Source organism: Chiloscyllium plagiosum, chromosome 26 (assembly GCF_004010195.1).
Source record: "Chiloscyllium plagiosum isolate BGI_BamShark_2017 chromosome 26, ASM401019v2, whole genome shotgun sequence".
NCBI lineage: Eukaryota > Metazoa > Chordata > Chondrichthyes > Orectolobiformes > Hemiscylliidae > Chiloscyllium > Chiloscyllium plagiosum.
The window spans coordinates 12438983-12451624 of NC_057735.1; the positions used below are offsets into that span (position 1 = coordinate 12438983).

Sequence of the window (12642 nt, forward strand, 5' to 3'; positions counted from 1 at the left end):
TAGAAGTTTTGTTCAACCATAAAAGAAAAATTATGTTTGAACAAAGTTAGGGGTTACCATGTCTTTCCGATATTTACCAGTAACGTTGGTCCACCCACGCACCCGCGGTTAACGCTCCAACACACTCACCTGAATTAGTGCCAGATTTCCTGTAATCATCTTCCACTGCTCTGCAGCTGAATCCATCTGACCAATGTTGGCCTGTGAAAGAACAAACAACAGAAAAGCAACAAGTTAAACAGTGAAAGGATGGTGTGATGAACTCTCACTTCAACATTTGTCAGTGCTGTTTCTGAACAAAGTAAAAAGAGAGATGGATTTGCTCATAAGCTGAAATTTTTATTTCCCATTGTGAGGCAAATACCAAATAAAATCTTTACAGTTCTTCGCACTTTGATATGAAAACTTCATTTTGAAGGAGCAAAGTATGACTCTATAAGTAGGTTCAGCCTGACATTTTTTCTTCTAAAAAGCCAAATACCATTTTCCAGCTATTCTTATGTAATTTTACTGTGCCACACCTCCCCTCTCCAATAAAAAGAGCATTGGAATCCACTCCGGGGGAGAGGACGGAATAACTATGCGGCAAAAATACTTGAGACAGAAATTTCTTTTTCTTGCTTTCAGAATAAATACAATGTTCAACAAAGGCTTTACACACCCTCTCCCACAAAAAGCTTGCTCCCTTCAATGCAGTAACATGTCTGCTGGGGTATTACGTGAGGTCACCAAAAGTTTGACCAAGGACGAAGAGTTTATGGATCATCTTAAACAGAAGGCAGATCGAGACACAGAGGCGTTTAAGGAGGGAATTGCAGAGCTTGGGATTTTGGCAACTATGCCTTTGGCTACCAAGGCCTAGGGGTAGCACCAAGAATGCGTCAGAAGTCAGAATTCGAAGACTGCAGAGATCTCTAATAACAGAGGTAAGGAAAGGGGTGGCCAAAGAAATATTAGTAAACAAGGATGAGAATTTTAAGATCAAAGCGTTGCTGGATCAGGATTCAAAAGGGCTATGTGCTCTTCCACTGCTCAAACTAGAGTCTGGAAATTTATTGGAGGTAAGACAAGACCAAGAAAAAGAAAAAAAAAACTGTAAAAAAGAAACTCAAACCCTCCATTTTAATGCAGTTTCAAGCATGAATCATGTTAAAACAAAAAATTCCACATAAAGTTTATCTCGAGATTTAGGCACATTATGAAAGGTGACAACACACCAAGTTTCATAACAGCTGTTTCTTAGCAAGGTTTATTATTAATTCAAAAAGATTATCCAACTATGGGAGGTTTGGACTAATTTCAGCAGCATTTGTTTTCAAAGAGCTGTTTATGATCTCTGCAAACTGTAGAAGATGTATTATCAGGAGGAGTAAGCAGAACCACAGTCCAGATAAAAGGAGTCAACAGCTCCAGAAATCGAATCATAGAACCCCTACAGTGCGGAAGCAGCCCATCAAGTCCTCACCGACCCTCTAAAGAGCATGCCACCCAGACTCACCACCCTACCTTATCCCTGCATTTCTTATGGCCAATCCACCCAACGTACACATCTTTGGACTGTGGGAGGAAAGCTGAGCACCTGATGTGAACCGATGCAGACAGACAGAACGTGTAAACTCCACATAGTCGCCAGAGGGTGGGATTGAACCTGGGTGCCTGGAGCGGTGAAGCAGCAGTGCTAACCACTGTACTGCCCTGGAGTGGCATGTAAAGGGCAGTGCTCCAGGTGTAATTGCTGTGCTACATGGGTCTTTCCGGCTTAATAAACTAGAGATTATATATGCATTCATAGCAATACACAGAAGTTACAATATGGTAAGAAGTCACAGGGTTCAATCAATCAGTCCACTTCAATGTTTACCCTCCACACAAGCAAACAATCCTAACTTATGGAAAACACACTGATGTGGCTTTGTGGAAAAATACCAAATCTGCTAGCGATGCCTCAAGAGAAGGTCAAACAGACATTTCAAAGGTCATTTGCTGCTCTCTGCCCAATAATCTTCTGACTCATCAAGAAGCCAACGTGAAAAGCCACAGAACATTAGCCAAGGTTTCAAGATGCAAATGGAGAGGTAAAGGCCAAAAGGGCTGGAGTGACAATGTGAAACAAGTAGCTCTTACACTGCACTCTGTTTTGGTATAAGGCTGACTATAAAATGCAACCAGCTTTCCTAGGAACTGCTAGCACTGGGGGTCCTTTACCTATGCAGATGTAGACATGGCAGTGGCATTTTGACCAATAGAATGTAGGTCATCCCAAACAATGATGTGGAGGTGCTGGCATTGGACTGGGATGGCCAAAGTTAAAAGTCACACAATACTAGGTTACCTGATGAAGGAGCAGTGCTCTGAAAGCTAGTTCTTCCAAATAAACCTGTTGAAGTATAACCTGGTGTTATGTGATTTTTAACTTTTCCCGAACAATGGTCTTGCAAATCCAGTTTCATTTATTTTGAACAACTGCTGGCTACTAGAGAACATCATTGTTGGGGCCAACAGCCAAAAACCAATTTAAAGGAAGTTTTAAATGTTAATGAGACTAGTATGCACAACTTCCCATTTCTTCAAAGAGGTTTTAGAAACTTCAAAGGAGATTCCCTACTATTTCATATCAAACCAGCAAATTTGTAAAGAAAATGCAGAGTGTGAATTCTTTTTAGGCAATGTTTCCCTTCCAGTTACCACCTTCTACTTCAAAAGATTGTCGTTCAGTTGACATTTCATAAATTTTCTGGGTGAGGGGTCCTGAAAATACAGATTATGTATCTGGAAATTCCTTGCTTACAACTCAAATCGATAAGTCAGTTAATAATTGGGAGGAATACTTGTAAAGACTATTTTTCTGTATTTTTGAATATGGACTGTAACAGAAAAAGGCAGCTTTAAAAAAAAACAAGGATTGTGGAAAGGACTGCTGCTCTTTTCAAAAGCAGTTGATTGACTGTCATTGTAAACGATGTTTACACTGCAACTTATTCAAGCAGTAGGGAAAGGTTATTGCCAGGGGAGATTCTGCTAGCAACAAGTAGCTGATTGGTCTGTGAAGTGATGATAGATTGATGATGTCAAAGGCCTACTGCTGACCAAGAACTACCTGATTGGCTTCCAGCTACCAAAACAGTTTAAGGGGTGCAATTGAGTTAGACAGAAGATTTGGAGCTCTGGTAAGGGAGTGCTGCCTTTCTCTATGCAGTAAAAAAAATACCTAAAGCCTGAAGAAAATGAGTGAATTTTCCCTCACCACTTGTTGTAAAACTGTTACTTTTAACCAATAAAAGTCAAAGACTTTGAACCATTCACTCTGCGCCTCCTGCAAGCAGGAAAAGTACCTGGAAAAGAGAGAGATCGAGGAGTAGCAACTCCTGGCAAGCCAAATAAATCATCTCAGTGAAACGTGTGCACAAGGACCAGTGAACTGCCTTTCCAGTTTTTAACCTCAGTCCGTGCCTCTGCCTGTATTTTTTGTTTGTCTCTATGCATGTGCCGGGTGATTTTAGAAGGAGAGTAAGAATTATACATAAACAGTTCATAATTATTTACAAAGCTAGATTTATTATTTGGAATAAATAGTCATTCTGGTGAAGTACAGAAATCTGATCCATGCTTTCTGTCAACCTAGGTCTAACAGGATAGGTTAATTGGGGAATTCTGCACACTACTATTAAAGCTTTAACTTTTGGGACAACTCCAGGAAGAGTGGGGATTGATTTCCAATACACAACCCCAACAAAGCTTGACATTATTCACTACACCCTCAGGAAATATAAATCTCCCTATCACCCAGAATCACCAGTAGAAGTGACAATAAACACGTCCTTGCACAAAATGGTTAATGACCTACTAAATTCACAAATTTGGGATGTCAATACTGCTGATCTATTTGCTAATTTCAAAGGTCCAGAGACAAAAGTTTTAAAAGGTGTGGAGGAAACATTAGGATGTAATGACCTCATTTCAAACATAATGCAATGATTCTAAAACACTTTGGAGCACAGTGAGATCATGAAGGGCATTATATAAATGCACATTTACATCAAGCACCAATGCCCTGAGTGTTACCATCGACTATAAACTGAACTAGACAAGCCACATAAATTGACGATAGGCAGTGCAGGTCAAAAGCTTGGAATTCTGGAGCAAGTACCTCACCTCCTGACTCCCCAAAACCTGTCAGCCACCTTTAAGGTACAGTTCAGGGTGTGATGGAATGACAGCGGATGCAAGAACAGTCAAGATGCTGAAAATTAACCAGGACAAAGTAGTCCACATTATTAGCATCTCATCCACCACCTTCACACACACACACACACACACACACACGCACGCACGTGCACGTGCACCAACTGACAGGATGCATTGCTACAACTTGCCACAGATCCTTTAACAGCACCTTCCAAACCAGTGACCACCATCAGCAGGAATAAAAAGGGCAACCGACTTGCAATTCCCTCTCAGGTGACACACCATCCTGACTTGGGTCTCCATTACTACTCCTGCAGTTTTGCTGGGTTAAATACTTGGAAATCCCTCCCTAAAAGAACCTACACTACATGGACATAGGGAAGTTGGCTCACCACCACTTTCTCAAGGTCAATTAGTGATTCACAATCAATGCATGCCTTGCTGGTGCTCACACCCAGTGGACAATTTAAAAAGTAAAAAGTATTTAATTGGCACTACTTACAAAGTTTTTTGTTGAGTTAATGTCGATTGAGTGACTGGATTGTAAATTAATAATGTTACAGGAGAGTGAGTAATTTTTGAAACGTACTTTGCTGGGTGTAAATGCTTCGAGATGTCTAATGCTTAAATGAAAGTCTTCTTCACTTTCTTGGAAAGAACGAATGACAAATCCCGCCAAATCAACACAATTGTGCATTTGTACTGAAGATGACCATTCAATGGCCTTGATGTGCAGGTTCAGGCTGTTTTGACATGAATCAAAGACAGGAACTGAGCCAAGACCATCAATGCTGATAAGATCTTGGGTCAAGTCAACATTTTTTCAGGTTGTGTTTGAGACAAAAAATCAATCTTTGCTAGATATCTGAACACTTGGGTCTTTTTTGCAACAATGCTATATTCACTTCTATTTAGGCACTGGCAGGAATTGGTTTTTGGAAGGAGTTCCTGCTGGTGATGATCAGGCCTGCTCGTTGGAAAGTAAAACAAATGAAACACAATGCCCACTGGAAGGTGTCCGGACTGTTAAACACAAAACTCTGCTTGATCGTGCAAAGTCTTTCCAAGCAGTACAATAAATCCAACCAGCAGCCAGTGTTAGTTTTATGCATAATAACAAATAATTTAAAAATGTTAAAAAATACAAAATATACTACAGGCTAAAAGGAACTGGAGTGATTGCCTAACATGTAAATACATTGTGCTTGTGACATAAAGATCTCAGACTTCACCCCTACAAACAAAGTGTCCTGAATTAGTGAATTTTAGTTCGGGCAGCTCTAGGGGCACTGCACTTAGGTGTGGTACCACTAGCATGATTCCTGGGAGTGGTGGTGATGGAGGTTTAGTCAGCCAGAGTTGGCAGCCCTGGCTGTTGTCCGGAATAACTGTGTGCGCGTATGCGTATCTTCATATCTGCTGATGAGATGTCTCTTCATGAAGGAGGGTATTTGGTTATTGGAGTGCTGTTTTTACCCAATGGAATCCCAGCACAAGTCAGCATCATCAGCATGAAGTACAAGAAAGAAAGAAATTGTAAGAAATCGTCAACTAATTGGTTAACTGAAACAGAAAATGTATACAGATTTAAATCCCACATGTAGGCATACATTTATCCCATCACAGTTGGGAATTATTGGTAAATTACCAGTGCACATAAAATTAAAATGTGTCATTCAGCTGGTTGATGCGAAAAAGTCAAGTTTCTTCAAAAGATTAAAGACATGCTCAGAAGCAAGACAACATTGCAAAATGCACAGAAGAACCAATTTCACAGTCTTAGCATTCTGAAAGATCTGATGGGCGACTTAAAGCACCTAATGTAATCGTGAAGAGCTTAAACTGTTTTTTAAAATAAGTGGCTCTGAATTTATCTGTACGAGAAAACCGGATTTCTTTTGAAACTCTAGCTACACGTGAAGTAGGCACTGATAGCAGGGAAGTCAGAGTGCTCCTTATGTGTCAGCCTTTGGAACAGGCCAAGATGGTCAGCTATAGCTCCCGGCTGCTCATGTCTCATAGCTGCCTGCCTTTCTGCTTGCTTGTGACGACAGAGCCTCTGCTGGTGGGTTCGCGGCCTTCCACCTCCAGTGAACCACAGAATGGGACAGACACCAGTTATTGTATCGTATACATTTAGAAGGCTCCTTTGTTTTATTGTGATGCTCCCCATCACTTGTGCCCATTTGAAAAGGGAACACTTGGCTTTAGACTGATGACACTGGGGCAACCAAGCTGGTATTTTCCTTAGGAATTATTTCAGTGTCTAACTTCACCAGAACTGAATCCAGATTATAAACACAAGTATAGGGCTGGCCTACTTTCAGTGTTCTCTTCATGAAGAGAAGATGATCAAGTTTGACCTTCACTTTCATCAGCATGAGAGGCATTGACAGAAATCAGGACATCATTGAATTCCAAGTTTGAATTACAAATAAGCTGACACTTTGATTGGGTTTGGACCACCAAACACCCTAAGCCCACTAGCTGATGTATGAGAAAGCTGACAAATTTCACAAATGTGAACTAGTGAAACTACCAAAGGGGAATAAAGATTGAAACAAAGTAATTGGAGAAAAAAACCACTGATGGACTTGAACAAGATGCTTTTAATGTTTTGTTACTCACCGCAGTGGAGAGTCTGGAGGCAAGGGTCATTTCCAAGTTACCCTTCAGACCAAGCAAAGCAGGGACAAGAATGAAAACTTCTGTCACCTCTTTAAACACACTCCAGTGCTGCAAGAGAAAAAGGAACAAGTGAGTAAGTGAAAGAACGTTGGAGAGGTTATGCAAACATGCTCAGATTATAGTAACTCCTTACAAGATCAATATAACCAACCATTCTGCTACACTATACAGAAAATACAGTTTTGAAACAGATCATTCAGCTCAGCTCAATCCTTGCAGCATTTATGACTCGCCTGAACATTCTCCCATCCTTCCCCATTTATTGATATGAGCCTCTCCACAAATAGCAATGGACATTAGCTCAATTGGACAACGACTTGTGATGCTAAAGTTGTCAACAGTGCCGATTCAATCCCCGCACTGGCTGAGGTTACTATGAAGAACTCTCTTTCTCAACCTCTCCTCTTGCCTGAGACGTGGTGATCCTCCGGTTAAACCACCATCGGTCATCTCTCTCTAATAAGAGAGAGAGCAGCCCTACGGTCTGGTAGGACTATGGCAACTTTACCTTTCCTGCAGTGACTACACTTCAAAAGTGATTCATTTGTTGTACAGCTTTGAGCTGTCTGGTGATTGTGAGAAATGTAATGTGAAAATGGAAACTTTTCCCTCAAATATTCCCTCCATCTTCTGGAGCTTAATCTGGCAAATGAGACATGCCAAACAGTGGCAAACTAGTTTGAATTAATAATCAAGCAGTGTATCGGAACCCAAAGGTTTCATGGTCACTGCCTTCACCATCAAAGGGCTTAAAGGTAATTGGGATTAATCTATTATTGTTGATCCATAAGGGAAGCATTTAAATAATCATTGACAAAATAAAAGCAACCATTGAGCCCAAGGGAGCTGTGACATATTGTGTTGAATGTGTCAGTAGATTTGAAGCATCCTGGCTGAAGGTTGAATAGCTAAAGTAGCTTCCAGAGTTTTTAGCAACTTCTTCAGTTTGTATCAATTAGATCAACTGCAATATTCTAACTCTCTGACATATCAAAGTGTTGGTTGGACAAGAAAGCTGAATTTACAACAAATAGAGAATGCTGAAGAAACTCAGCAGGACTGGCAGCATCTGTGGAGAGAGATTAAAAGTTTAAAGTCCAATAAAACAGTCTTTAATACTGAAACTCAAGAGTTCTGAAAAGTCATACCAGACTTGAAATGTTAACTCTATTTCTCTCTCCACAGGTGCCATGAGAGTTCCTGAATTTCTCCAGCACTGTGTGTTTGTTTCAGATTTCTAAAATGTGCAGTATTTTGCTTTGATTTGAAAGCTGAGCTTGCAGCTTGTTCTACAGAGACACCTTGAATCTCACCCTCATGTCATCAGTTCCCTTTCTCTACACTGTCTCGTCCTCAGCCTTCAAGATCAATGGCAGCCCTCTGCTAGGACACAATCTAGAATCTGGACTCAAAAACAATGATTGGTGCAGGAGGCTGGGATTCAGCTTCCCGCACCAAGTGATTCACCAACCAGCCAAGAACGAGAAATAACTTAAGCAAAATAGCATGAACAGCAGAGGTTCAAGCCCACATTTAATTTTTGCCTAAACATAAATGAGGGATTCTGAAGAAGCTATTCATGCCGATAAAATTTACTGCGAGTGGTCACTCACACAATAGAATTCTCATCGAAATAGAACATAGAGAACAGAGAACATTACAGTGCAGTACAGGCCCTTCAACCCTTAATGTTGCGCTGACCTGTGGAACCAATCTGAAGCCCATCTGTCCTACACTATTCAAATTTCATGCATAGTTTATCGAATGACCATTTAAATGCCCTTAAAGTTGGCAAGTTGCAGGCAGGGTGTTCCACGCCCCTACTACTCTGACATCTGTCCTATATCCATCACCCCTCAATTGAAACCCATGTTCTCTTGTGCTACCCATCACCATCCAAGGAAAGAGGCTTTCACTGTCCACCCTACCTAATCCACTGATGATCTTATATGTCTCAATTCAGTCACCTCTCAATCTTCTTCTAACAAAAACAGCCTCAAGTCCTTCAGCCATTCCTCATAAGACCTTCTCTCCTTACCAGGCAACATCCTAGTAAATCTCCTCTGAACCCTTTCCAAAGCTTCCACATCCTTCCTATAATGTGGTGACCAGAACTGTGCGCAATACACCAAGTGCAGCCGCATCAGAGATTTGTACAGCTGCAACATGACCTCGTGGCTCTGAAACTCAATCCCACTTCATAGAAAAGCTAACACACTGTATGCCTTCTTAACAACCCTGTCAACCTGGGTGGCAACTTTCAGGGATCTATAGACACTGAGATCTCTCTGATTGTTTACAATGCCAAGAATTTTACCATTAGCCCAGTACTCTTTTATTCCTGTTGCTCCTTCCAAAATGAATCATGTCACACTTTTCCACATTAAACTCCATTTGCCACCTCTCATCCCAGCACTGCAGCTTATCTATGTCCCTCTGTAACCTGCAACATCCTTCGGCATTATCCACTACTCCACCGACCTTAGTGTCATCTGCAAATTTACTAATCCCATCCTTCTACATTCTCGTCCAGGTCATTTGTTAAAATGACAAACAGCAGTGGACCCAAAACAGATCCTTGCAGTACACCAGTAGTAACTGAACTCCAGGATTAACATTTCCCATCAACTACCACCCTCTTTCAGGTAGCCAATTTCTGATCCAAACCACTAAATCACCCTCAGTCCTATGCCTCCATATTTTGTGCAATAGTTTACCGTGGGGACCCTTATCAAAGACCTTACTGAAATCCATATCCACCACATCAACCACTTTACCCTCAACAACCTATTTGGTCACCTTTTCAAAGAACTCAAAAAGGTTTGAGAGGCATGACCTACCCTTCACAAAATTGTGTTAAATATGCTTAATCAGCTTATTCCTTTCTAGATGACGATATATCCTCTTTCTACCCACAACCGAAGTAAGGCTCACTGGTCTATAATTATCAGAGTTGTCTCTACTCCCCTTCTTGAACAAGGGGACTACATTTACTATCCTCCAGTCTTCTGCCACTATTCTTGTAGACAATGACAACATAAAGATCAAAACCAAAGGCTCAGCAATCTCCTCCCTGGCTTCCCAGAGAATCCTAGGATAAATCCCATCTGGCCCAGAGGACCTACCTATTTCACACTTTCCAGAATTGCTAACACCCCCTCCTTGTGAACCTCAATCCTGTCCAGTCTAGTAGCCTATATCTCAGTATTCTCCTTGACAACATTGTCTTTTTCCAATGTGAATACTGGCAAAGAATATTCATATAGTGCTTCTCCTAACTCCTCGGACTCCATGCACAACTTCCCATTACTGTCCTTGATTAGCCCAAATCTTACTGTAGTCATTCTTTTATTCCTGATATTCCTACAGAAAACTTTAGGATTTTCCTTGATCCTATTTGCCAACAACTCCTCATGTCCACTCCTGGCTGTCCTTAGCCAGGAAATACCTAAAGAGAAAGCTAACTTGCAACTCTCAAGCTCTCTACCTAAGCCACTACATCTCATTCTAACATAAGCCACCTTCTTCCTCTTGACAAGAGATGCAACGTCTTTAGTAAACTACTCGACCACTTCCTCCCTGCCTGACAGGTCCATACTTACCAAGGACATGCAGTAGTCATTCTTTGAATAAGCTCCACATTTCAATTGTGCCCATCCCCTGCAGTTTCCTTCCCCATCCTATGCATCCTAAATCTTGCCTCATCGCATCATAATTGCCTTTCCCCCAACTATAACTCTTGCCCTGTGGTATATGCCCAACCCTTTCCATCGCTAAATATTACCAAATTGTGATCACTATCAAATCTCCAAATCTAACACTTGGCTGGGTTCCTTCCCAAGTACCAAATCCAATGTAGCCTTGCCCCTTGTTGGTCTGTCTACATACTGTGTCAGGAAAACCTTCTGCACACATTGGACAAAAACTGACCCATCTAAAGTACTCAAACTATAGAATTTCCAGTCGATATTTGGAAATGCTGGAGGTGGGTAAAACCAGTGCTTAAATCCAAAGATATTATTTAGAAAGCTACTAAGCCGTTACGGCAAAGAGTAGGATGTCAAACCTGACCTGTCCTAAAGAGAGCTCTCGAGCATCTACAACCCTGTTTAAAGTCAGAACACAACTTGACTGCAATCTAAAGCTGACCAGGTCTATTAATGTCACTTTAGAATGAAGACAAATTAACAGGAAAAGCTACTCAGACTGAATGAGTGATCCAAGAAGCTTCTTTGTATAAACCTAAGAGACTAAAAGTTTATACACTGCTGATGCCTGATACATATTGATAAGATGTTCAATGTTCTTTTTTTATTCTCTTCAATGAAATAAAACAAATTGTTCTTACATCAAATCAAATGTTTAACTATAAGTCTGGGAATGGCTCATTGCACTTGGAGTAGATATATTATCCCAAGTTGCCTACTAACAGTCAACTATTCAATTCCTGAAACATCCAGGACCAACCAGGACCCAATAATAATTAAGTAACTAGGAGCACACGGAGTTTCCAACCATACTGGGAATATGGTTTGCATCTCTTTCTGTCTTTGCAGCCCAGTTCCTAGAGAGGCTGGGTAAAATTGAATGCTGTGGAATGTGACCCTGCATCTGTGCAACAGAAAACATACCGTACAGAACAGGGCATCCTATTTAAAGTATAAACCAGAATGCAAGTAATTTGACAGCTGCTTGGAAAATCCATACAAGGCATCCACGTGCATCTCATTACACTCCACTTGCTATAAATCAAATGCAGCCAACTAAGTTTAGTGTTACAGAGCCTTCAGTTAACAGACCAGTCAGCAGCATTATGAATAAGACTATAGAAGGCATGTTTCAATGCTTCTGCTTCGTACACACATATACAGACTGTGACTGACAGCTAGTTCCCACTCCATTGAAGGGCATCTGTAATTGACATCATCATAATAGTGGTCATTATGTCAAGCAAGAACTGGAAGCCAAGGTTGCTCAAGTGTAGTGCCATTCAAATTAAGGCTCTCAATATAGGCACAAGTGCTGTGTACCTGTAATTTGCAATGCCCGAGAACTCATAAGCTGGTAAATGAAAACAAAGGAGCCGAACTTAGCCCTGTGAACCTATTCAACTCACAGCTGATCTGTGCCCAACTTAATTTAACAAAAAGTCCATTATAAATTGAAATGTTAACTTCTTGCCTTTATCCTCACCCCTCCCTACTTCTGTAATTTTCCCCAGCCCCACCACCCTCCAAAATATCGGAGCTCATTTAATTCTGTACTTTTCATTATTTTCAACTTAAATTGCACTACCGTTGGCTGTGCCTTCCATGATCTAAACCTTTATCTCTGAGATTCACTCCTTACACCTTTCCACTTCACTTTCTTCCTTTAGGACAGTCCTTAAAACCTGTCTCGTTGAACAAGTATTTGATCATCATTTCTAAATGTCTCATGAGGCTCATTTTCATATTTACTTTCATAATGCCCTGTAAAGTTTTACTACAGTAAAGGTGCACTGCAAGCATCAATAATGGTGGTCATATTTTCCATTTCATTTCTCACATCTGTAAGACTGCTTAGATTTATATTATTTAAATGTTCCTCAACTCCCTGTTTGCCTTGTTCTTGTAAAATTTCAAAAGAAACAAATGTAGGAAATTATAACAAGTCCTTCTCACCGCAATTCAGGATTTCTGCCAAGCAGACTTGATTAGTGGCTATTCTGGTCGATCCCAGGCCATGAAAGAGAGATCAGGTATGATCTAACTTCAGACCAACAACCTA

The 12642-nt window shown here is 40.8% G+C and overlaps 1 protein-coding gene across 6 annotated transcripts in view; it reads right to left on the minus strand.

Annotated features, from left to right (window-relative positions):
• The window catches only part of LOC122563094 (solute carrier family 41 member 1-like), a 62268-nt gene that overhangs the window by 22337 nt on the left and 27289 nt on the right, over positions 1-12642 (minus strand). For all 6 annotated transcript variants that reach the window (XM_043716520.1, XM_043716518.1, XM_043716519.1 and 3 more), the window contains exons 3-4: positions 6814-6921; positions 130-201 (exon numbers count right to left, since the gene is read on the minus strand). In XM_043716520.1, the coding sequence (XP_043572455.1) occupies positions 130-201; positions 6814-6921 (180 nt within the window). The remainder of the gene's footprint in view (positions 1-129; positions 202-6813; positions 6922-12642) is intronic.